This window comes from Lynx rufus, unplaced genomic scaffold, assembly GCF_022079265.1.
Source record: "Lynx rufus isolate CCGP_SWC_20201006 ecotype Redwood Valley unplaced genomic scaffold, mLynRuf1.p SCAF_18, whole genome shotgun sequence".
Lineage (NCBI taxonomy): Eukaryota > Metazoa > Chordata > Mammalia > Carnivora > Felidae > Lynx > Lynx rufus.
Genome location: NW_025814832.1, coordinates 29162852 through 29187052, shown reverse-complemented (window position 1 = coordinate 29187052; position 24201 = coordinate 29162852). Strand labels below are relative to the sequence as shown.

Here is a 24201-nt window from a genome sequence, read left to right as displayed (position 1 = left end):
CCACTAAGAATGGAGTCGCTTGTAAATTAACTATTTGAAAGGCCTAGCACGGATTCCCACATGTATCAACCGCAAGCAGATAGTATCTTCTCTCATTGTCACTTTCCACCGGCATTTCTCTCTCTACAGGGAACGGAATTAAGCAACTGGGTTATGATCTTGAGAAGTTGTTTATAATTGTGAAGGGAAAAAGGCCAGCAGATACACAGCTGTGTAGCCCTCTGCTGTGACCTGAGGGGTGGCGGGGGAGGGGCGGCGTTGACGTTAGGGGATAAGTAAGCTGTCACACCTTAATGCCAGAGACAGTGATACAGAGCATGTACAGGGACCGAGTAAAGTATCATTATAACCCAACGTCTGTGGAACATCTCTACTTGGCTGTTTCATGGACACTGGTGTCATCTGAACGACACCACCCACTTGCCCAGGCCAGAAACCTGGGTGTCCTCCTTGACACGTGAAGACCCTCCATGTCTGGCATCAGGTCCCGTGGGGTCACTTTTTTACGACCCCTCACTGTCATGCCGGGTGGTGCCATCCTCAGTCTCGGCCGCACCACTGCCAGCGGTTTTGACCCGCCCCTTCCAGTGAGTTCACCCCACAGCCACAGTGCATTTTCTAAATGCAAATATAGTCCCACCCTGTTTACAACAGTTGAGTGCATACCCACTGCCCTGAAGATAAACAAGGCCATACAGACCTGTTTCCTAATTCTAAACTCATTTCTCTTGGTCTTGAAAGGCCAAGCTCATCCCTATGGGTCTCCCTGCTGTGTGATCCTGTCTGTCAGGGGACTGAGGAAATGCCGGCTGCCTCCAGGCCGAGCCAGTGCTTACAACTCTGCAGGTGCTCACACGGGTGGCAACGTATTCGGCTGTTGAGAGGAAGACCCAATTCCAAGCTTCACTGAGGTTTCAAACAGGACCTCCTTGGGGCAGACTGACGCGTCCCTCCTTGGGGCAGAAGCAGCCTGGAGATCCCCAACACCTCACAATAGCACTGTGTGTAGGGCGCTCTTCTAGAAGGAGGCAGCAGAGTGAGGTGGTGGACAGCCTGGGGCTTTGGAATGTGCCCAAGCAAAAGGTGCTATTTTCTGTCAGCTGGGGCAGACTATTTAATCTCCTTGAGCCTCTGTGCCTTCATGTGTGAGGTAGGGCTGGTCCTCATCCCCTTCTCCTGGTCACGACACAGCCGTCTGATGTGTGAACCCAGGCCAGAAGGTCCCAGTGCCAGCCAGCAAGTAACAGTGCTACAGAGCCAACACCTCTAAATCACTGACTCAGGAGTCACGGCACATCGTAAGAATGCTGTCATTAAGAATATAGCAATTTAATGAGTCCAAGATGAAGGCTGTAAATTGTTGGTACACGAAGATCCTTCTGAAAGCCCGTACGCGCCTGCTCGTACCCGCTCCGCCTCGTCCTCCTCTGCCCTTTGTCCTCTAATGGAAGGTAACCGGTCACTGGCCGATGGAAGCCACTTCGGGATAACTGTGGTCACGTCAGTGGAGTCCCTCCATCCTCAGGTTTGCTGGGACAACTACCAAGCCTCCGCCCCTCTCCTGAGGCCCCTGCAGGGAAATGTGCCAAGGCGCCCTCCCCGGGGGGCAGCTTGGGTCCGGTCCAGGCCTGCACAGCTCCCCAGTGCTCTCTACCCTCCCAGGCCCTCGCTCCCTTTCTTCTTTCCCATCTGCTGTGACTTCATAGCAGGTGAACAGGAAAGAGAAGCCTCTCTACTGTTCCCTCCCCACACCCCACCCCACCCCACCGTCACCTGGGTCCTGCCTCTGGGAAGCCCTATCAGAAGAAGCCGACAGGCCAGTGTCTGCGCAAGGCTGGTCAGCTCCCCAGGCAGCTGGGAATGAGGCTGAGGCTGAGAGCCCGTCATACTGAGAGGCAAGACCTGGGTGGGCGACACCCTCCCTGTCCCCACGATACCGCCCGCCTCCTTGCCAGGAGGGTAGAAGGCCCTTCAGGACGTGCGTTCTGACCCCGTGTCCCAGTTTGGGAGGAGAGCCCGTGCAGGCTCTGCTGACCTCTCGGAGGGGGCAGGAGGCTGCTCGTGGAGTCATTCAAGAAGACGCCCAGGGGAAAGTATCCTGCCTGCTGAGGAAGGGAGAGGTCCACAAGGCCCAGTCAGAGCCTCGGAACCGAGCTGCAGGTCGGGGGTGGAGAACCAGCGGCTGGCGGTGTGGTGTCGTAGGGCTGCTGTCAGCCCCACACCTCCCAGAGGCCGTTGCCCCTCAAGCCCTAGAGGCTCCAGGCATTGGCTGGAGGGCTCAGAGAGAACGCACTTGCACCCTGTTCCCGGGAAGAGCTGTAATCAGGCCCCGGGCACCCACTCCTCAGAGCTGGCAGCCGGTGGGGCGGTGGGAGAGACTTCCGGGGTTGGAGGCCTTGCTGAGGAGACAGCGGAGCCTTCAGGCTGAATGGGATGTCATATTGTAGGAGGCTTTCTTCAGGGTCTCCAGGAAGAACTGTTCATTCTCCAAGAAGTCACGGTCCTGAAAGGCAGAGCTGGCTGAGCGGTCCCCCTCTGGCTCCCTCCTGTACCCACTTCTGAGAACAGGGACACTGGCTTGCAGGACCGAGAGCAAGGTGGAGCCAGCCCTCACTCAGGGGCCCTCTCCCCACGCACTCCCTGGTTCGGGGATGCAGGGACATGGACGTGAGTGAGACAGACCAGGTCTTAGTCTGGCGAGGCCCCTCGTTAGCACGTGGCTGCACCTCTCTAAGCCTCTTTATAGACCGGAGATAATAACATGACCTGCCCGTAGGGCTGGGGGAGGGCAGAGGCTCAAACTGCACATACAGCTTTCCCACGGAGCCTGGCTTGCAGGAAGTACTCCGTAAGTGATAGCTGCGATCTTTACGGTCGCAAGGTTACTGTGAGGTTCAACAGAGATGATGGATGCCAGTTACGTCCCACAGAACCAGGCCTGGAGTACGGGTCTCAGAGATGCTCACTAGGCAATCTGCACTATTATTCTGGGGTGGAGTGGGGGCTCCGCACCCCCCAGGGGCCAGGGCGTGCTCCTTCCTGCCTCCCACCAGGAGCCCTGGGCCCAGAGCCGGTGGCGGCTCAGGAGACTCACCTGCTCAGCTGTGTGTTTCAGCAGCATGAGCCTGGCGTGGAGGTGCGAGGGGCCCAGGCCGGCGGGTGGCCGGCTGCACCCGAGGGGGGTGGGGGCAGGAGCCACAGTGGCTGAAAAGGTGAAGGAGGAAGTCAGGGGTGCAGCCCAGGTGGGAGAACAGAACAGCCGCGGCTGGTTTCCTGGGGGCCTTCTCACCACCGTGGGAGGCTGCAACCCGGACAACCTTCTGGGCACTTCCACCAACTCTCCAGAGCCTTTGAGAATGCTCATGGGATCTTACCTGGCAAGTCCAATTCTAGGAATTTACTCGAGGGAAATAAGGCAGAGGTGCAGAGATGTATGTACAAACATCTCCGCTGAGTGTTTATCTCAGTGACAAAAAACAGCTCACTAAAAAACATGGAGCATAATGGACAATTCTGCTGAGTAAGAATTATGATCGGGGGCGCCTGGGTGGCTCAGTCGGTTATGCATCCGACTCTTGATTTCGACTCAGGTCATGATCTCACGGTTCGTGAAATCGAGTCCTGAGTTGGGCTCTACGCTGACAGTGCGGAGCTGGCTTGGGATTCTCTCCATCTCCCTCTCTGCTTCTCTCTCTTTCGTAATAAATACATAAATATTAAAAAGAGGAATTATGGTTAAATGTTTAATTACTGATAGGAAAACACGTTCTGTATGTATATTTCTGAATGAAAAAACTCAAGGCACAAAACATACGATGTCAAATTTTTTAAAAACATGCACAGTGTAGAACGCTACACCCCAAATGTTAAAAGTGGTTTTCTCTAGAGAGGGATGTTTTATAAAACAGCGTTCCTCTCTCTTATGTCTTACTTTGTTTTCTCTAACGGACGTGCGTTACTTGTGTAACAAGGGACTAGTGAGCGGACTCCACGGGCCCCCTAACCCCAGCGGAGGGAGGCTGATCCTGGCAGCCGGGCCCGACCCCCAGCAGCCCAACCCAGCCCAGCCCAGCCCACTTCCGTCCTCGCCCTTTGGGAGCTACTCACCGCTCAGGCAGGACGCTGCCGGGCACTGGGTCCCAGGGAACAGCGCCGCGGGGCCGGAGGGCAGGTCCTGGCGGATGCGGTCCAGCCGCAGCCTCTGCTGGGCTAGACTCAGGTGCTCCTGTCCCCGACCCCAGAGAGAAGGACGTGGCTGTGAGGGTGGGTGACCAGAGGGGGTCGTGGGGGCCGCCGGAGCGGGGAGGAGCCTTGCCTCGTGCACGTGCCGCTCCTGCTGCCGCAGCCGCTCCTGCTGTCGCTGCACCAGCTGCAGCCGCGCCTGCTGTTCCTGCTGCACCTGCCGGGCCTCACGCAGCGCCCGCTGCCCCTCCTCAAACTTCTCCGAGGCTACCTGCGGGGAGACAGGCAGGGTCAGCCGTGCCGGGCGGGGGCCGGGGGGGGGGTGTCCCGGCTGTGCCCCCGGAGCTGAGCAGCTCAGCACCTGGCTCATGCTCTCCACCTCCTCGGCGCGGAGCCTGGTGCGCAGGGCAGCGGCGCTGACCCTCTCCTTCTCCAGCCGCAGCTCCTGCCGCTCCCGCTCCAGGGCCTCCCTCTCAGCCGCCAGCTGCTCCTCCTTGGCTCGGAGCTCACTGGCTCTGATCTTCAGCTCGGCTTGCTCCTGGAGACAGCAAAGCCTTTGCTGCCTTCTCCTCTCCAGAACCAACCGCCCTGGCCCACCCTGCGTTGTTTCCTCGGCTCTGATCCACCCCGATTCTGGAGGAGGTGGCGGGGCAAGGGGTCCGAGAGGCTTGGGGTCAGGCCTCGGGGCCGCTCCTCACCGGGGGCCCAATTTCTCTGAACCCCAGCTTCCTCATTTCTAGAATATTTAAGTCATGGGGTGCCTGGCTGGCTTAGTCGGTCAAGTGTCCGACTTTGGCTCAGGTCATGATCTCACAGTTCGTGAGTTTGAGCCCCGCGTCAGGCTCCATGCAGATCGCTTGCGGCCTGCTTCGGATTCTATGTGTCCCTCTCTCTTTCTGCCCCTTCCCTGTTCACATCCTCTCTCTCAAAAATAACCTTAAAAAAAAAAAATTTAGAGTATCTAACTCTTGGGAACACAATGAGGATTGAATAAGGGTATGTGTATAAAGCACCTAGGACCGTCAAAGGCAGTTTTTATCATATGATCATTGTTTTAATCCCGACGCTCTAGGCTCTTTGCTTAGTGAATGCATCCTGACGGAGGAGCAGGGAGGCCGGGGGAAGGAAAGGGCAGGGCTGCCGAGCTCCCCGCTGTCCCAGAGGCCCTGGGCCCTACCTTGGCCAGGCTGATGAGGGTGCCCTCCCGCTGCGTGTCCACCTGCAGCGCCCTCTCTGCCTCACGCTCGGCCCGCTCCTTACTCAGCTTCTGCTGCGCGAAGAAGTCGGCCCACTCGGCCGCTAGGCGCCGCCGCTCCTCCCCACACCTGTGCATGACGGACTTCTGCTCCTCCAGCAAGGCGCTCTGGGATGAGGGGGCAAGGGCTCGGGGTGAGGGTCCGTGGGCTCACGGCAGGGATCACAGCGGAGCGTGGCGTGGCTACACTCACCTTGGCCTTCTCCAGCTCCTCCCGCTCCATGGCGATCTGCTGGACCATGACCTTCCTCTGCTCCTCTAGAGCGCGCTGCGTGGACTCAGCTTTGCACTGCTCGGCATTCACCCGCCATCGCTCCTGGGGGTGGGTGAGGTCTGAGGACACATGCCCCCTTGACCCTCCACCTGCCCCCACGTCTGGCCCGACTGCGCCCCCGGCAGCAGTGCAAACGCACCTGCCCCTCCCACGCTATGCCACAAACACCTCGTTTCTGGAGAGGTACAGAAGGAGGGGGGCTGAGCGGGGCTCTCAGGGCCCAGCCGCTCGGATGAACTGTACCAAGGCCTGGTGGCTCAGGAACTGCCACTGAGAAGCACCGGGCCGCTCCACAGGGCCCGAGAACAGCCACATCCCTGCTCCCTGAAATGCCAGCTACTCATGCTGCCTGCCCGTCTCCTGTCCACCGTGCAGGCGAGTGTGCCAGGGCGGGTGTGACACGGCATTCGCCGGGGCACCGGGGGCCACACGAGCACGAGCTCAGAAGCTTGACTGTGCCTGGCCAGAGGCAGGGGCTTAATCAAGTCACTAAATGGAGAACTGAATACATATGGTTCACGCTACAAGAGCACCTATGTCTACATGTCGATGAGTCTACAGGATGCCCAGGACATCCTCGGGGGCCATCTCTGACTAGTGGGGAATTTACATTTTCTCCCTTATTGCTAACTGGACTTTTTTTTTTTTTTTAATATTTATTTTTTGGGAGGGCACAAGTGGGGGAGGGGCAGAGAGAGAGGGACAGAGGATGTGAAGTGGGCTCTGTGCTGACAGGCTGACAGGAGTGAGCCCATGTGGGGCTCGAACTCACCAACTCCCAATGTGGGATCATGACCTGATGCTCAACCGACTGCCACCCAGGTGCCCCTGCTAACTGGACTTTAATTTTTCAGTGTAACGTTCTCATGTTATAAGCTGGTACGAGATACGCAGGAGTTTGAAAACGCATCTGTTATGGCTCAGGAGGCACAGGCTTCAGCGGCCAGACAACCATGACAGACCCAGGCGAGGCGGGCAGGCAGGGAGGCACTGCTGACACCCTGGGGTCAGCCGGGGACGCAGGCCCTGCCGGCGGGAGGGCGGCCCACCTGCTCCAGCAGCCGGCTCTGCTCCGTCAGGCGCGCCTCCGTCTTCCCCATGACCTCCTGGAGCCGGCTCCGCTCTTCCTCCATGTCCCGCTGCTGCCGGCCCAGTCTCTCCTGCAGCGCTGGGGGGGCCGCAGGGGGCTTAGCGCCCGCCCGCCGGCCCGGCGAGATGGGGGGGGGGCCGGGAGGGGGGGCCCCGTGGCCCACCCGGTACCTCGGAGCTGCTCGTCACGCTGCCGGAGCCCCAGCTCCCGCTCCTGGGCCGTGCTGAGGTGCGAGGCCTCCACGCGGGAGGACAGCTCGTGCAGGCTGCTGGAGAACTTCTCCATCTGCTCGATGACGCCATTCAGGGACCTGGGGGAGCACCGGGTCAGCCGGGCGCGGAGCCCCAGCACTGCCCCTCGGCTGGGCCGGGCCCGGACGGCGCTCGTACCGCGTGTGGGAGGTGGCGCTGGTGACGGCGTCAATCTCCCGGTCCTTCAGCAGCTTCAGCCGCTGCAGCTGCTCCTCGTGGTCCTTGCGCATCTCCAGGATGGAGGCCCTGAGGGGACCGTGGGGGCGGCGCAGTGAGCACGGGGCAGCTCTGCGAGTGAGGGGGCTCGGCCATCAGTGCTCCTGGGCTCTCCTCCTCCTCCGCTCCTCCAGGCGCTGCCTCTGCTTCCCTGGCTCCTCATCCTTATCTGTCCTGGGACCTCAATGCCACGTCCACTCTAACGGGGAGATTCCTTGTGTTATTCAGCAAGGGACACTTTCCACAGAAAAAAAGACAGGTGCGTGCACAGCCTCTTCTTGTCTGGCCAATCTCAGATGTGTTAGAAGGCCTCCTCTGCCTGCATTGACTGGCTCCCCTAATGGACCCCTTCTTAGTTTGCTCTCATCGAGATCGGACATCTCATCAGCGGGATGGACACGGCAGGCACAACGCTGCAAACCCCTTCTAGACTCGAGAGCTCTGGCAGGTGAGGGGCTTGACCTGTGCTGAGTTAGGGCCTCAGGTTCTTGCTGCTGCCAGGACTTACCTAAACAGTCAGGGACCCCCCAGGCCTGCAGGGGCACCTGCCCCATTGCTGTAGGGGTGGTGGGCCCTCCCCTGAGAAGGGGCGATGGCTCACTGTGCGTGGCCTTGGTTCTCACATGGAAAAGAAAGGGTCAAGCCTGAGCTGCTATGCCTCTGCCAGGGGTCTCCACTTCCTCCGGCCGTCCTGGAAGCCGGCTCTCTCCCTGCCTGCCTGCCTGCCTGCCCCAGGTCTCTCCTTCACCGCTGCCCCTCACCGCTGCAGCTCCCGGAGCCGCTCCATCTCCTGGTCCTTCTCTTGTGCGGCGGCTGCCAAACGCTGCTGGTGCTGGGCCGTGAGCTCGGCACGGGCCTGCTCGGCTTCCTGGCACTGCGACAGATACCGGGCCGACAGCTCCTCGTGCTCCCTCCGCAGCCGCTCTTCCCGTCGCTGGTACGATGTTTCTAGCATCTTTACATGGCTTCTGCCAACAAAGCATGCAGCTGTGGGGCTTAGAGGGCGAGGGCAGATGCCCAAGACCTCTCTGAGTACGTCAGCTCAGGCAGGCCTCGAGCCTCGGGACGCCCAGGTGGGAGGAGCGTGGGTACCTGTGAGCACTCTCGAGGAGCTCCAGGTCTGCCTGGTGTCGCTGCTGCAAGCTCTCCAACAGCAGCTGGTGCTGGGTCCGCTCCAGCTCCAGCTTCCGCACCTGGAGATGGCGGGAGGGAGGGCGGTGGGCTCTCTGGGACCCCGGGGGGAGCCTTCCAGCCCTCAGAGGGACACCCTTCCGCCCCAGCTTCGCCCCCCAGCCCGTGGCCCCTCTGCCCTTCACCTGGGCCTCCAGCTCCGCCAGCCGGGCCTGACTCTGCAGAAGGTCAGCCTGGAGCTCGGCAGTGCCACTCTGCAGCTGCACCTGTGCGGCCAGGAGCTGCCTCTGGTATTCTGTGCCCGGTACCAGGCTCCGTGCCAGGGACTCTGGCAACAGGGACTGTAGGAGAGGGCGGGAGATGTTTCCGGGGTTAGGCAGGGGACAGGGACTCAGCTGAGCCCAGCTACCTCTGGCTCTCAGCTTGCTAGGCCTCCTGGCCCCTGTGCCTGATCTGTGGCTGCAGACGGGGACGAAGACGTGGCACCAAAAGGCCAAGGGCGAGGCCTTGGAGTCATGCAGTCACCGCACCTCCCCACTGGGTCTGGTTAGAACGGGTCTCCCCCCTCCCTCCGAACAACATCCTCCCAGCAGATGTTCCAGATCCCTAGACAGCCGGGAGAGCCCCGGCAGCATCTCAGCTGTGACAAAAGCTCCCGGCCCTGGCACCTTCCGTGGGCCCGAAGCCCAAATGTTGGCTGCTACCCTGCTTCCTGCGGGTGGGCCACTACCCACCATCTCCAAAGGTGCTTCTGGGTTACTGGGGAAATGTCTCTGTGGCCTCCTCGCAGCTGGGCTCAGAGGTGGCTGGGAAACAGGTGGCGCGGCAGCGGGACGATGGCACGTATGGAGGCGGCTTTCGAGACGGGACGACAGGATGCCTGCCGCCCTGCTTTCTGACCGGAGTATTCCCAGCTGCCCCTGCCTGGGTGCCATCTCTCATTCCCTCCCTGAGCCGGAGAATTAGTGCCCAACTCTGCCTGAGAGTGGCAAGGCTAGAAGCTGAGGAAAGTGCTGGCTTTGGGGGGGGGCGGTGCTGGTGAGCCGTCCAACGTCCTGACACATGACTCCTGACAGGCTGCTGTGGCCCCTGCCCCGAGGGCCTGAGGCCTATTCCTGTTTGTCCGCCCTCCCTACCTGGACAGGCACAGAAGGCCCTGTGGTCTCCTGGGAGCTGGGGAAGCAGGCTGCAGGCTCTGAAAATCAACAGCGGAGAAATGAGCAGGAGGCCCAGAGAGACCGGAGGTCTTGCGTGTGCATTTGGGAGTCCAGCCCTACGTGTCTCCCGGGCCCCGAAAGAAGCGCCAAGTGCCTCTTCCGCTTCCAGAGGCAAAGCACCACACAGAGGAGAAAACAAACCGGCGCTGGAGAGGTCTCCACGGGCTGTTCCCCTCTGGGGGTCACCGACACGGAGGGCCAAGGCAGCCTGGTTCCAAGTCACGGGGGACCTGAGGACACAAGAGATTTGGGGGGGGGGTCAGTGGTGGCAAGATGAACAGTCTGCTGTGTAGGACGCAGAGAGGTACGAAGAGGGTTGGCGTGGGCAGTAAAGGAGAACATCAGGTGCAGACAGTTGACTGGAAAGGCCTGGTGGCTGGCAGTTTACTAAGAGTCAGTCTTGGTTGGGCAGAGGAGATGGGGACCTGGCTCTGAGTCCCCTTAGTCAGCGGGCCTGATATAAGGTATTAAATGCCATATGCCAAGCTGACCAACAGCCCAGCACAGCTGCCCATCATCTCTGAAGAAAGGGGCCCGCGCAGGCCCGACCCAGCCTCTCCCCCACCCTCAGCCCCCCGCAGACACACCCTGAGGTGGTGGGTCCTGACGGTGGCTTATGTGCCGCTGTTCCTGAGGACCCTCCAGCAGTCGCTTGCTTGACCCCTTGAGTGCTGGCAACAGGCTGGCTGAGGAAGCAAATGTTAAAGCAAAGGTGGCAGAAGGTTCAGGTTAGACTGGACGTGGCCGGGCGGGGACACGGCCTGAGCATGAATCGGTTAGCCATTCCCTGAGCCCCAGTCTGAGCCCCTGGCCTTCTAGTAACCCTTTTTTCTTTCTTCAATTTGTTTTTGTTATGTTTACTTATTTTTTGAGAGACAAAGCACGAGGGGGGGAGGAGCAGACAGAGAGGGAGACACAGAATCTGAAGCAGGCTCCAAGCTGTCAGCATGGACCCCGATGAGGGCCTCGAACCCACGAACCATGAGATCATGACCTGAGCTGAAGTTGGACGCTTAACCGACTGAGCCACCCAGGCGCCCCGCCCCTCCAGTACCCCTTCTTGGCCCCAGTGCCTGCTAGGGCACAGTGAGTGGCACTGACCATGTGTTGACAGTGCAAGTAGTGACAACCGAGGTGTTACAGACACCAGAGTTAAGTTCGAGTTCAAGCTCAAGACCTTTTTCTGGCCCATGTAGGTCTGCTGAGTTAGACTGGGGCTCTGCTCACTCTCCTGCCAGGTTCAGCTCCCTTTGGGCTCCTCTCTTCTCTTGTCTGTGGTTCCCATCCACTTTGGCTCTCAGGGTCAGGGGAAAGCTTTCCTCTTGGTTTCAGATGGAGGTCAAAGCCACCCTCCGCGTTCACACCAACCCCAGGGTTGGGTTATGCTCCTGGCCTGTCATGCAACTGCCCACTTCACCTCTTCCTTGCTCTGGCCACACAGCATCTTGCTACTTCCTCTGCATGATCCCGGTCTTGCTGGTCCCTTTTACCCTCCTGCCCTCGGAGGTCGGTGGCTATCCTGCCCCCACAGATCTCCACTCAGTGGGTTTCCTCAGGAGTTGCCCCTTAGCCACTGTCTTCTCTCACACTCCCCAAAAGCACCAGCACACGTCACGTATTTTAGCTCGGGGCAGCAGAGGCGCCAATAAATTTAGACACTGGGTTTTTTTGGGAGCAGGGCCCTTACTCAGAGGCACCAGGATGGCTGTGCTTTCGTCACATCAGGGCACCCTCTTTCCCTGCCTGATCAAGTCAGCCCTTGTCCACACGGCAGTCAGGGTGCGTCAACGACCTCCTGGTCCCCTCATGTCTGCACCTGGGCAAGAGCGGGGAGCCGGACGCTCTCTCTGCCTCACCCAGATAAGTAGAGAGGCACAGCTAAGAGGCGATGTGGGCTGGCACTCGTGACCGAGGCGCTGACATGGGCAAGGTTGGACCCCCCCCCCCCGCCCCCCCACCGCCCGGCCCTCCCTCCGCTAGGCAGCAGCCCAAGCCTGTACCTGCTGGAAGGGGGACTGCCCGCTGCCCCCACCAAGTGCTGGCCTCTGGAGGCCTCGGTGTGCTCCTCTCGGGCCAGACCTCGGGACTTCTTCCGACACAAGGCATAGCTCAGCCAGTCCTCTTCCTCTTTCTCCTTAGATGCTCCCAGCTGTGAAGGCTGGCCGGCTTTGGCAGGGAAACCCGCACCCTCTGGAGCTGGCTTGGCCCCCGGAGAGGAGGTGGGCAGTCCAGCTGGGGCAGAGTGCTGGCTCCTGGGAGGGGGCGCGGAAGGAGTGGAGAGCGCCTCTCCTCCCCTCTGAGCCTCTCTGGTGGGGGAGGGAGGGAACAGGTCCTCGTCCTTCAGGCCCAGCCAGTCAGCTCCTCCCTTCCTGGGGTGGGTGGGGCTGGCGGCCACTGGGGTGCTCCGTTTGGAGGCTGGTTCTCCCTTGGGGTCTGCGCCACCTTCTGCTGAGAACCTACTTCAAGACAGAGAGGAGGAGGTCTAAGGCAGGGCAAGCCGTCCATCCTGCGAGCCCCCTGACCAGCCTTTCCCTCCGCTGCTTGGGGGTGACCGTGAGTGAGAGGTTCCCCGGGGCTCTGTGCAGTCAGCCCGACACCCCGTGAGCACAGTGCCCACGCCAGCTTGGGTGGCAGGGCAGCGGCCAGCTGAGTGCCATTACTAGAACACCATCCAACGCACATCCTCAATTCCACCACGTGAACGGGGGACAGTTTCATTTGCAGCAAACAAGACCAAATCACAGCCGTGGGCACACTCGTCCAGAGAAAATGCAGTCGGGTCAAGTGGTTTTAGGTTTTCCATTAACATTTTATTACCTGTTCATTTATTTGGCCACTGCCTGGAAGTGTCACTGGCCAGTGGCAGCGGGTTGCAAGGTCTAAGAACACCCGGGGACTGAGAAAAATGTCAGTGTGTGTGGCGGGTTATTTAGATACAAAGAGGCTGAAAAGGCCAACATGGCATAATGCCAACATCTGCTGAGTCTGGGCGAGGGATCGGAGGCAGTGCTTTGTACCGGTCTTACAACTTTTCCGTCAGTTTGAAATCATTTCAAAGCATAAAGTTCAACATCTATATGGGGAGGAAAACTCCAAATTCAGAAAATTCTATCCACTAACTTAATGTTTTATGGCACACTGGGACGAGCCTGCTGCCAGGCATTGCGGCGGGCCCCAGAGCAGTTCCTGGGGAGCAGGGTGTGAGAAGCCACCGAAGGTTCTCGGTCTCGCTACCCCAGGGATTGGACATTCCTCGGGGAGATCTGCTGACATTAGCTGTTTGTGGCTTTAAGGGCTCCAGGCGGAGTTGGGGTCCCCTCCTGCTTTTCCTTCCAAGGAGGCTGGAAGGAAACGGGCCTGTGTGGGTGGGACTGGGCAACCCCCTCTTCTCCTTCAGCACCCACAGGCTGCCACCCCTCTGTCTTGTATGCCGTGGTTCCCAAACTGGGGCACTTCCTCCTTCCCAGTGGGCACCTGCCCCCAAAACCAAGCTCCCAGCAGGCCCTGCTTACCTGACCGACTGCCGGTGGGACTGCCGGCCCTCGCAGGAGCCCACAGTGGGCTGATAGGCCCCAAAGGTGAAGTCCTCATCACCCCAGGGATCTTCTTTGTCTGAAAATGAAGAGGCTTGTGATCTAGAGCAAGGGAGTCAGATTCTCTTGTGGCTGCAGAACACTATTTAAGAAAAAAACAACAAAAACTGAACTGGCAGGGGCGCGTGGGTGGCTCAGTTGGTTGAGCGTCCCACTTGGGCTCAGGTCATGATATCTCACGGTCCGTGAGTTCGAGTCCTGCGTTGGGCTCCACACTGTCAGCTCAGAGCCTGGAGCCTGCTTCAAGTTCTGTGTCTCCCTCTCCCTCTGCCCCTCTCCTGCTCATGCTCCATCCGTTTCAAAATTAAATAAATGTTAAACAAAAAAACAAAAAAAAACTGAACCGGCAGCTTGACGTGTCAGGCAAGTGAGTAAAGAGGAGGCCGCTCTGGGGAAAAGCAGGGGTGCAGCGCTGGGTGTGAGCCCGGCGTCTCGGGGTCTGGCACACAGGGCATCATCTGGGAGTGGTGACGGAGGCACTGGCGGGGTCCTGCCCCAGACAGCCTTTGGATGAGGCCCGGTGAGCCGCGTGTGTTATGAGAATGATTCTCAACACACGGCCCACGGGCCAACGCTTTGAGAAACCGTGGTCTAGATGATGATTTTCAAACTGTGAGCTGCTATCCATCAGCCAGACCCGATTTAATGAGTCACAACCAACGTGTTTATAAATCAAGTAGTGCCCAGATAAAAAATAACAGAATGCTGAACACAGTAGTTGTTATTTCGTGACACTTTTGTCTTCGTCATAATAATGCGTGTGTGATGTAAAGCTTCTAAAAAAAACTTTTTTTTTAAATGTTTATTCATTTTTGAGAGAGAGAGACAAAGAAAAGTGCATGTGCACAAGCAGGGAAGGGACACAGAGAGGGGGACAGAGGATTTGAAGCAGGCTCCACACTGACAGCAGAGAGCTGGATGCGGGGCTTGAACTTACAAACTGTGAGATCATGACTTGAGCCGAAGTCGGTTGCTTAACCGACTGAGCCACCCAGGCGCCCTGTAAAGCTTATTTGTTATTACGGGCTGTGGTAGAAATGTGGTCTAGGGGTCCCCCACCTCGCCTCCCCTACCCCACGAGCCTCCTCACCCTGTGGCCTCTGGAACTTCTTGTCCAGCTTGAACTCCCTGTGTTCCCCAGTGCCCGGGCGAGCCAGGAGTTTGGTGGCAGTCCCCCGACCCAGCAGCTCATCCAGTCTGGAGCGAGCAGGACGGGGCCCTTCCCTGCAGGACGGGACACACGCAGGAGCACGTGAACATGAGGGGCTCCTGGGGGTGGGGGGCGTCACTGGACCCACTCTCTAGCTTTTCCCAGGACCTGAAGTGTGGCCAGCGTTTCTCTACTTATAAGGACCCTTACTGGTCTCCCATCTGCCTCCTTTCTGCTGTGGGGCTGTCTGCAAAGCCCAGGGTGGCCATGATGTCATCCTCCTCATCAAATAGCACTTCTTCTTTCTTTCGGACCGGGGTGTCCCCAGGAGTTAGAGGAATAGAAGGACCTAGAACACAGAACACGGGGCGCAAGGCCTACGGTCCACCATGCCCTCAACCGTACTGTCTGAATGGGTAGAGGGGGGTGTTTCTCTGTAACCCGGAACTCTGGGTGTGACAGCAGGCGTTGCACATGTCCGGTCTGCCCATAGGACCTGACTGCCCCCGCCCCCCCCTCCCCCCCCCCGCCCAGCGTCACGCATCCCACCTCCCTGTTCGGAGAGACCGATAATCCCTTGGTCCAGCATCTGAGGCCTATGGTCCCGGCCTGGCAGAGTTCCGGCTTGCACTGCAGACTCCAGCCAGCCTGCTGCCCACTGCATCTGCCCCAGGACGTGTCACAAGCCCACCCTCCCTACCTTGATCTCTGACTGGGGCTGTGCCCTTTTCGGAAGCCAGTTTACTCTCTGTCCTGGGTGGCTTCTTGGTGGTTCCTTCCTCATCATCGGAGAGAAGTCCCGCCAGTGGGTCTTCCAAGTCTCACGGCCAGAAGGGCAAGCACAAGTCAGACTGCACGCTTCGTTCAGAGAACAAGCCCTGCTAGATTTCTAGCTATTCCCACACATGAACAGGCCGCTCAGCACCCCAGAGGACACAGACCGGGCTCAGCAAGGAGACAGGGAGCTGGAGAGTGGGCTCGGCCTGCAGTCCAGCATGGCGGGCCCCGGCCTGCCCGTGCGCCCCCCCAGCTCTGCTGTCTGCACAGCCTTCTGGAAATGTCCCCCAAGCATCAGAAGTGAAGTAAATACAATGTTTGTGCGTCTGGAAAAGGAAAGGGAATTCTTATACTTTATAAAACCTTCAGTTTGATGTCTGGCTTCAAAGTCCTTGCAAATAAGTTACTCCAATCTCCCAGCCACTACAACACAATCGGTCCCTCCCTGAATTCCTGAGGAGTTGAACCAGTGGCACCAGCTGTCTGCTCCTCCTCTGACATGCGTGGCAACCTGACCTTGGGCAAGCAAGTAGGCATTACCCAGGTGCCTCCACTCTTAAAACCAAAGTGACCCAGAAGCGTGACCAAGGGGCCTGTGGTACCTTCGAAGGAAAACTTCCTGTACTGATGCCCAAAGTTGCTGGGAGAGGGAGGGGACTTCTTGGCAGGAATGGTGTCCCCTGCAAGAAGCAAACAGAAGGCAAGGTCACGGGCCTGGGCCTCTCCCAGCCAAGGTCCTGCCACACCGTGACAGGGACCCTGGGGTGGTGTGCACTTCTCTCTGGGCGTGCTGAGGGCTCATGGCCGTGGAGACTGTTCTCCCACGGGCTTCTGCCAGGGAAACGTGGTCCGAGGCCACCTCCCGCCCCTCTGTCACATGTCATCACTCCAAACAGAGTCACAGACTTGGGAGGTACACGGGCTACCACCAAATTCCCCCAATTAACTCAGGTGGTTTTTCCAGGAGCTGCCATGTTGCACTTAGAGGCACTGGAACCACAGGAGGCAGGAGGAAGCTGTCCCCTCCCCCACCGCAAACACTCAAATGGCCTCTCCACGCCCCGCAGAGAAAACCCACAGCAGTGACAGCTCCCTTCCGAGTATCTGCCGAGTCCCCAGAATGTCCAGACACCAGGCGCTCTCTCCCACTCGCCTTTCTCACTGGCTGTTAATAGGCCGGCAGATTTAGGATGACTAGGCAACTCTTCTTTCCCAGAGCCCTTTGCAGCTCTTTTGCTGGAGGCCGGATCGGACTTCTTCAGACCCAAGAGATCGGCATCCATGTCGTCCAGATCCTGGAAAAGCGGGAGGGAGGGAGGAATCCCCACGGGTGCTTGGCTAGTGGCCGCTAAACGTCCCCGTGCTCTGCATAGCCTGGTGGTGACACTGCCGCCATATTGCACGGGGGACACACGGGGACTTGGTTTGGGGAACTGACCCCAACAGGGGTAGAGAACAAGGCCAGAGGCCAGGCCGAAGCACAAAGTCTCCACTGGCTCGGTCTCTGATAAGCCTCCTGGTCTCGGATGGTACCCCTACCACCATTTCGGCCAGGGGCACTAAAACCTGTTTGCTGGTGCTTCTCCCACAGGCTCAGTAAGCGGTGAAGCTCTATTTACGGTGGGAACAAAACTGCATGATCCTGGGGTTGAGGACCCAAAGGGACTGTCCTGGGCTGTGAAAAGGGGCCCCGGGGCAACAGTCAAGGAGTCCTTAGCCCGCCTGGGTCAGAAGAGGCAGAGCGTGATGAAGATGCTGTTCTGGGTCAGTGAAGGTTCTCTGGTGATGACACAAGCCACTAGGCACCCAGCCAAGCGTCTCCTGGCCACCACGGCCCCTGGTACAGTCTCGCCAAATGCTGATCCTCTTAAGGGGACGAGGACTTCGATCCGGGAGGATGCTTGGCAGCCCAGGGGCAGAAGCGTGAGGGACAAAGGGGAATGAGAAAACTACGCAGGAACGAAGTGAGCTGGGAGAGAAAACTGAACCAAAGGTAAGCAGAGCAAGCTGGGGGACAGGGCCCAGCTTGTGGTTCTGGCGTGAGACTCAAAGAGTCACCGCCGGCAGCAGAGGCAGAGGACTTGGGGGTGGCCGCCAAGGGTGCCAGTCAGCTGGCCTCGGGGAAGAGAGATTTCAAGATGAGGTTAAAGAGGCTCACTATGGAGTCAAGAAGGGAGCAGACTCTGATTCTTCGGCCCCTCCCGCCCCCCCAAGGCTGAAAGCAAGCGCTCGGCCGGGGACGTGGGTTAACCAGAGGGGCAAGAGACTGCTGCTCGACGGAAGGGCAGGGGGGAGCAGAGGTGACCTAAGGTTTCAGACCCCAGCCAGGCCACCTGCGCCTTGGAAGATTATCTTATAAACTGTACAGAATTTATGTCTTAAAATTCCATTGCCAAGCTTAGCTTGGGGCTTGATCCAATGAGAGCACAGCCAGACTGAAGGGGATTTGGCAGGGGATGTGGAAAGAAATACAGACAACAGTTAAGAAGCAGCATTAGAGGAGTCTCTCCTCCTCTCCCCTCAGTGGTGGTGTTGGTACAGGGACGTAGCCCGGAGTCTCTGGGAGGAAGCCAGCCCCACTGCACTAGGGGCCTATCGCATGACGGTGTCTCTGGGTAGTAAATCTCTATAAACCAGGAAAACAGACTTCTATCCAGAAGGACAGGAAGGGCAGCAGCTCATAGATGAGCTCCATTCTTGACTAGAAAGGGCTCAGAAACACGAATTGCAGAGGGAGAACCACGAGGGAGAAGAAAGGCTTGGCATGGAACACCTGGGTCCTGCCCCGGGTCCCAGAGCTGTGCAAGCGGGTGCCTTACCTTCATGGTCTGGAGGAGAGCCTGCGGGTCTGCATCTGAGATGTCTGAAATCTAAGTGCGCAGGACAGTAAGGATGCGTGTTAGTCAAGGACCACCAAAGCTCAGGGGTCTAGCTCCTTGTTGCCTTGCTTCTATGAGGGCAGAGCTCGGCCAGTGCGGCACAGATAGGAGGTCCTGCCTTCACCTGGGACTTAAGTGTAGTCGGAAGCCAAACCTCCCCAGGTGTGGAGACCCAGAAAGTGCTGCCGCTTTCTGTCCCTCCCAACTGGAAAGAACCCTTTCATCAATGGGCTCAAATTATGCTACTTCCCAGGGGCACCTGGTTGGCTCAGTAGGTTAAGTGTTCAACTCTTGATTTCGGCTCAGGTCACGATCTCATGGTTTGTGGGATTGAGCCCCATGTCTGGCTCCGTGATGAACGTGGAGACTGCTTGGGATTCTCTCCCTTTCCCTCTCTCTCTGCCCCTGGCCTGCTCGCACACTCTCTCTCAATCTCTCTCAAAATAAATAAACTTATTGTGACAGGAGGCCCAGTTACAAAGGGCAACACAAGCTCTGCTCTCCAGTGCATCTCACTAGTAGGAAGGAAAAGCATGTTGGGTCCACAATGGGGTCCACTTGGCGGCCTTTGGGTATCATTTTAAAAAACACACCGGCTTTGCAGAAACTACTAAACCCTTCTGTGAGAAACCTCCCAGCCACCACCCATTTCGCTGCTTTTAGGGATAAGCAGAGAGGGTGGGGGTAGGGTGGGCCAGGCTCACCTCAGCATCAGGTCTTGTCAGGCCTGCTGTGGTGCTGAAGGCACAGTCTTCCAGGAGGAACCTGCAAAGATGCGGAATTGGGACCCACCTGCAACCCCAGGGCACTAACTGATTCCAAGAAAGGAAGGTAGCTTAGAGAGTAACCAGTGAACCCGTAAGACTTATCCGGGAGAACAGGACAGAGCTGCTCAAAGGAATTTCACAGGCCACCTAAGGCAGAGATTTTCACTTTTTCTAAAGCAGGAGAGCCCCTTTAAAGACAATCCGGTAAACACTCGTGGTGAGCACAGGATAACTACAGACTTGTCCGACCGCTATGCGGTACATTTGAAAGTATTTTAACACTGTGTGTCAGCTGTACTTAAAAAAAAAAACAGCCACAAGATTGAAAAAATAAATAACCAAACTGTTGAAAGCAACAGATAAAAGAGAAAAACAGAATTGCTTGGCCAAGATGAAGGTGGAGGGTGGAGAACTCCTAAAACTCCCTCCCATTGCTCAATGGTCAGGAGCACTTTAGAAGAATAAGCAATCTGAAAGCCAATTCTTTTATTCTGGGGAAAAGAAAATTGAGGCTCAGAGAGGTTCAGCAATCACCCAAGACCACACAGTAAGTCGTATATGCAGGACTAGTAGCCAGGACTTCTGACCCCTGGTCAGTTCTCTTTCTACCCTTCGGGCTTGTTCACAGACCGGGAACAGGGAGAAGGGAAGAAATCAGTGACAGCAGAAGTAGGGCAGAGAGGAAGTGGAAAGTGGGGTGAGGAGGCAAGAGCATTTGGACCGAAGGGGCCACAGCCACCCAAGCCAGTCCTGCACTTACTTTGTTCTAGCCCTTGAAGAAGTGAGCGCCTGGGTTACGGCCATGGCATCTCGGGCTCGGGAAGCTAGTTTCACAGGCTCCTCGGGTAGTATCGCTGGAAAAACACACACACACACACACACATACACACACACACACACACACCAGAAGAGGTGCCATTTGGCTAGGGAACTGGAGTCCAGATGAAAAGGACTGAGAGTTCCCCACCAAGCTCCCCAGAAAAACCTTGCAGGAAGGTCAACCCTGAAAGCCAACTGGTGCCAGATGAAGAGCCCAACCCCACCACACTGCAAGGAAAGGCAGAAAGAGCGATGCACTCCGCCACCCAAAGCTCTTGGCCGAACATAGGGCTTGGGATCCATGGATTCTTCTGGGTTGGGTGCGGGGAGCCTCAGCCTCGCTGTCCCCGGTGAGCATTCCAGGACCCTGAAGCCCTGCTCCTCAGGGCAGATGCGGACACACAGGATAAGGACCTCGTATCCAGAATATATAAGAAACTCCTACAACTCAACAGTCAACAGACAACCCAATTTCAAAAAGGAGCTGATTAGACCTTTCTCCAAAGAAATGCAAATGGCCAATCAACTCATAAAAAACAGATTCAGGATCATTAGTCATCAGGGAAATGGACATCAAACCCACAATGAGACACCACTGCACATGCACTAGGATGGGGATAACCAAAGAGACAAAATAACAAGTCCTGTGTGAAGATATGGAGAAACTGGAACCTTCGTATCCTGCTGGCGGGAACGTAAGATGGAAAATGCTTTGGTGGCTCCTCAAAAGTTAAACATTGAGTTACCATGCAAGTGATTCCATTCCTCAGTAGACACCCGAAAGAAGTGAAAACATATGGCCACACAAAAACGTGTACATGAATGTCCCTAAGGGCGTTATTCATCAGAGCCACGCCAAAACGTGGAAACCATCAGAATGTCCAGCACTTCAGGAGCGGATCAGCAAAACACGGTCCGTCCACACACCGAAATACCATCCAGCCATAGGAAGGAATGGAGACAGGAACGGTGCAGGCGAACCTCGTGAACACCACGGTGGGTGAACGAAGCCACACGCAAAAGCCATGGGCAATGTGATTCCATTTTATACCACATGTCTCCAACAGGCGAGCCCGTAGGGAAGGAAAGTGAATAAGTGGGGTTGAGGGAAGGGAGAGTAAGGAGTGACTGCTAATGGGCATGGGGTTTCTTTACGGGGTGATGAAAATGTTCTGCAATTAGACTGTGGTGATGGTTGTATAACTTGGTGAACACACTAAAAGCCAGTGAAATGTGTACTTAAAGGGAGTGAATTTTATGTGAATTAGATTTCAATTAAAAAAAAAAAAAAAAGGATAAGCCTAAAGCAGGGGATTCTGGGAAAGGGGCACTTACTCTCATCCCCCAAGAGGTCACCGAGGACATCATCAATGGAGCCTAGAACAGAAAAGGAGGCAGCAAGACTTCAGGAGGAAACAAGAATGTCCTCACAAGTTTCACATCTTGAGACCTCATCCCAGTTCCAGACTCCTCAACACCAGCGTGCTCAGATGCTGGGGCCTGGGCCCAGCTCTCTCTTCGGTGGCCACGAGATGTTTCCTGATTCTCTGGCAACAGACCACAATGCCTTCTTGAAAGACCCCAGGGTAGAAATCAAAAATCACTTTCTCAAAGGACGATGCTGAAGATTTTGAGGAGAACCGACATCCTAGGGGACACACTGGCCAACGAGCCAGTCTTCCAGACCCTGAATAAAGCCCGGCGAGCTTCCTTGGAAAAGGTGTCCAAGATTTCTAGGCACACACAAGCTTCTTTCACACCAACAGCCTCCTTGTATCCTTCCACCTGAGACCTCCTCCTCCCCCCAGAACTGGTCTGGAGGCACACCTCCTCGGCCACTTTCCAAAGGGGGCACATGGGGGAAACCCAAAGTACAAACACTGAATTAGTTCTCGAATCCAGCTTAAGTGCCTTTATCACCCTTAATCCCAGCCGTATACTTCTGGATACAGAGCCCAACAAGAAGTTTTTCCCAAGCCCCATCCCTTGTTTATTTCTGGATGACTCTGAGGGCCGACAGGCAGCACAGGGAGTTCCCTAGGCAGACCAGAGCCACCTGTGTAATTATGGCAAAATCAGCAAGTTACAGGCACGTCCAAGTTGTTTGTGGATGAAAGGTTGGGGAATTATTTTTGGCTTAAGGCTGATGTTCTATTTCTCCACTCACCTTCCTTTTTTTTTTTTTTATAACAAGGATTTTCTTCTCTTTTTCCTCTTTTTTAAGTTTATTTATTTTGAGAGAGAGAGAGCACATGCAGGAGAGAGGCAGAGAGACAGGGAGAGGGAGAAGAAGAGAGAGAGGGAGAGGAAGAGAGAAGGGGAGGGGGGAGAGAGAGAGAGAGAGAGAGAGAGAGAGAGAGAGAGAGAGAGAGAATCCCAAGCAGCTTCCACAGTTTCAGCACAGAGCCCAAAATGGGGCTCGAACTCAGAACTGTGGGATCATGACCTGAGCTGAAATCAAGTCGGACGCTTAACTGACTGAGCCACCCAGGCACCCCCTTGACTCACCTTTCAATCCCTTTTTGGTTTTTGGTGCCTAAAATGGGGGAAAAAAAAAAAAACCCTAAATCAAACAGTGAACACGGCTGAAACTGAGAATACAGAATAAATTGCTTTTGCCAAGTCACCAGAGGAAAAGGAGCACCAATCACATTTAGAGACAGAAGCTCTTTATACTTTCCTAGAGTTTCAGACAATAGACTCATTCGGAGCATGGAAACAGCCCCCACTAACCAGCAACGGATGCCCCTGTGGGTGCCATCTGGTGGGCAGAAGTCTCCCTTTTCCCTGATTTCCAGATGCCACGTGCAAACCCTCCCGGGGCAGGATGTAACATAACTGGGAAGGGTTTCCCTTATTCTGTGTCCCTGACTTCTCAACACCAGCAAGAGACACTTAAAAATGCTTCCAGCTGACCATGCAGAGGCTCAGAAGTCTTGCTCATTGTGTAAATCAGATATCAATTCTACTTCCCATCATTCTTCTCTTGGGACCATATCCTGGTCCTTGTCAGCCAGCCCCGAAAGTCCCCCATGCAGTCAAGATCTTGGGGGTGAAAGTAGCGTTGCGTCTGCATTCTGCCTACCATCTCAAGACTCTGGGAGCTGCTTGTAGCTTGTTCACAGTGCTGTCCAGCTCATTTGAATTCTGCCCACATCAGGCTCATCCTCCCTAATGAAGAAAATTCAAGTGGTTGCTTAAAAACAATGTAGTTTTAACAGGGCTTGGGCCCAAGGCCCATCAAGGCTTCTGTCTCTCTACTCATTTGAGAGGTCAAAACCTAGCTCGATAAATTAAAAATTCTTTACCGGGAGAGCAACTTAGATGAGAAGCAAAGTGCTCTGGATGACTTAATGAGCTGAGATTACTCACATAAAGTGGGGTGGTCCTCATGTCTCACCCTGAAGGAGGATGCAGGAGATGCTAGGTACCCATCTCAGGAGGAAGGTGGGTGCCACTCACTGTGGCCAATAGGCATTCCCCGCCAACACCCATGACTACTTTCTCGGCAGCATTCAGCACAAAGAGTGGATGTGAGGCTGCTTACTCCTTAACACTATTTTCCCCTTCAGGCTAACTGTAAATCCGACTTAGCCCATTAATAGAGAAGTGTTTTACTCAGGCTGTCACTCTCTCCTTCCCCATCCTGACCATTAATTACCAAGACAGACCTTCCCATGCCTTGGAAGAAAGGAGTCGGAGGGGGTCATCTCTGGTGTTGCCGGTCCTGTTAATAGAATGCAAAGTTCATCTAGGATTAGGTACAGGGGCCACTCTGAATGTTTGTGTTGCTCTTTCTTTGTGATGGCAGTTTTCACGACCTACAAGTCCAAGCACGTTTTGTCTCATAGATCACATCCAGGAGTTTCTTCCATCTCCTAGGGATCCTGTCCCAGCCTCCCAGACCGCGGGAATCTCTGAGAAGTTTGCAAAGGCCAAAGGGCCACAGAGTACCATCACGTCATCGCCTCCGCTCAGCCAACTCCGTCCGTGTCTGGCATTTTAAAATCCCGAGCCCGCCCCTTAGCAAGGGCCCGCCGGGAGTCGCTCCACGGTCGGGAGACTCCGCGCCCCTCCCTGCTTCACCCCCTCCACGCGCCCACCCCAGCTCAACCCGAGCGCCGCCTAGTCTCCTCCCAGCCCCTGAAATCCCCCGGGTTACGCGCCGTTCCCCGCAGAGGCGCAGCCGCTGGGGCCTGTCCCAGCCATAGCCGCTGGTCAGGACCCCACTCGAGCCCAGCTCGCCCTGGTCTCTCGTCGGGAGCCCAGCGAACGCCAATCTCTCAGTTGCGCGGCCCTCGGAAGAAAAGTGAGCCTCGAGGCATCCTGGGAGTTGTAGTCCTCGGTCCGGAGCCAGAGGAGCAGGGGACGCCAAGATAAACTACATTTCCCAGAGTGCCCGTCGCGGCCGTTAGTCGAGGCCAGGCCTGTTTGCGGCCCTGCGCGTTGCTAGGAGCTGCCTCCACGCCACTTGTGCTCCTGTTAACAGAATGGAGGGCGCCCGCTCCAAGGCCGGTCGGTCGGATTCTTCCTCTGGTCCTCCTTCCAGGACTGCCGGGACCTGGGTTCTAAGACCGAACACTTATCCTTCAGCACTCAT

The 24201-nt window shown here is 56.6% G+C and overlaps 1 protein-coding gene across 2 annotated transcripts; it reads right to left on the bottom strand.

Moving 5' to 3' along the window:
- Window positions 1-1305: 1305 nt before the first annotated feature.
- FBF1 (Fas binding factor 1) lies at window positions 1306-23658 on the bottom strand. Of its 2 annotated transcripts, XM_047081364.1 has the most exons (30): window positions 23273-23658; window positions 22687-22772; window positions 22110-22137; window positions 20937-20978; window positions 19543-19636; window positions 18720-18780; window positions 17956-18006; window positions 16290-16431; window positions 15739-15816; window positions 15060-15179; window positions 14570-14708; window positions 14300-14433; window positions 13129-13228; window positions 11617-12072; window positions 10204-10302; window positions 9758-9846; window positions 9536-9594; window positions 8585-8740; window positions 8361-8461; window positions 8030-8236; window positions 7191-7298; window positions 6972-7111; window positions 6761-6879; window positions 5631-5753; window positions 5360-5545; window positions 4544-4720; window positions 4316-4453; window positions 4108-4225; window positions 3095-3204; window positions 1306-2503 (listed from the first exon to the last, which is right to left on the bottom strand). In XM_047081364.1, exons 2-30 carry the CDS (start codon window positions 22687-22689, stop codon window positions 2420-2422), a joined length of 3462 nt encoding a protein of 1153 aa, XP_046937320.1. In that variant the 5' UTR covers window positions 22690-22772; window positions 23273-23658; the 3' UTR covers window positions 1306-2419. The 2 variants fall into 2 exon arrangements, with proteins under 2 accessions (XP_046937320.1, XP_046937319.1); XM_047081363.1 differs by having other exon boundaries at window positions 4108-4453; window positions 11617-12075.
- Between the last annotated feature and the right edge of the window lie 543 nt (window positions 23659-24201).

Excerpts from the sequence above, each read along its gene's own strand:
- FBF1 (XM_047081363.1), bottom strand. Across the intron at positions 14,434-14,569 it reads AGGAGGCAGATGGGAGACCA|GGAAGGGCCCCGTCCTGCTC; the intron begins GTAAGGGTCCTT and ends CCCGTCCTGCAG. Across the intron at positions 3,205-4,107 it reads GGCAGCGTCCTGCCTGAGCG|CCACTGTGGCTCCTGCCCCC; the intron begins GTGAGTAGCTCC and ends TCACCTTTTCAG.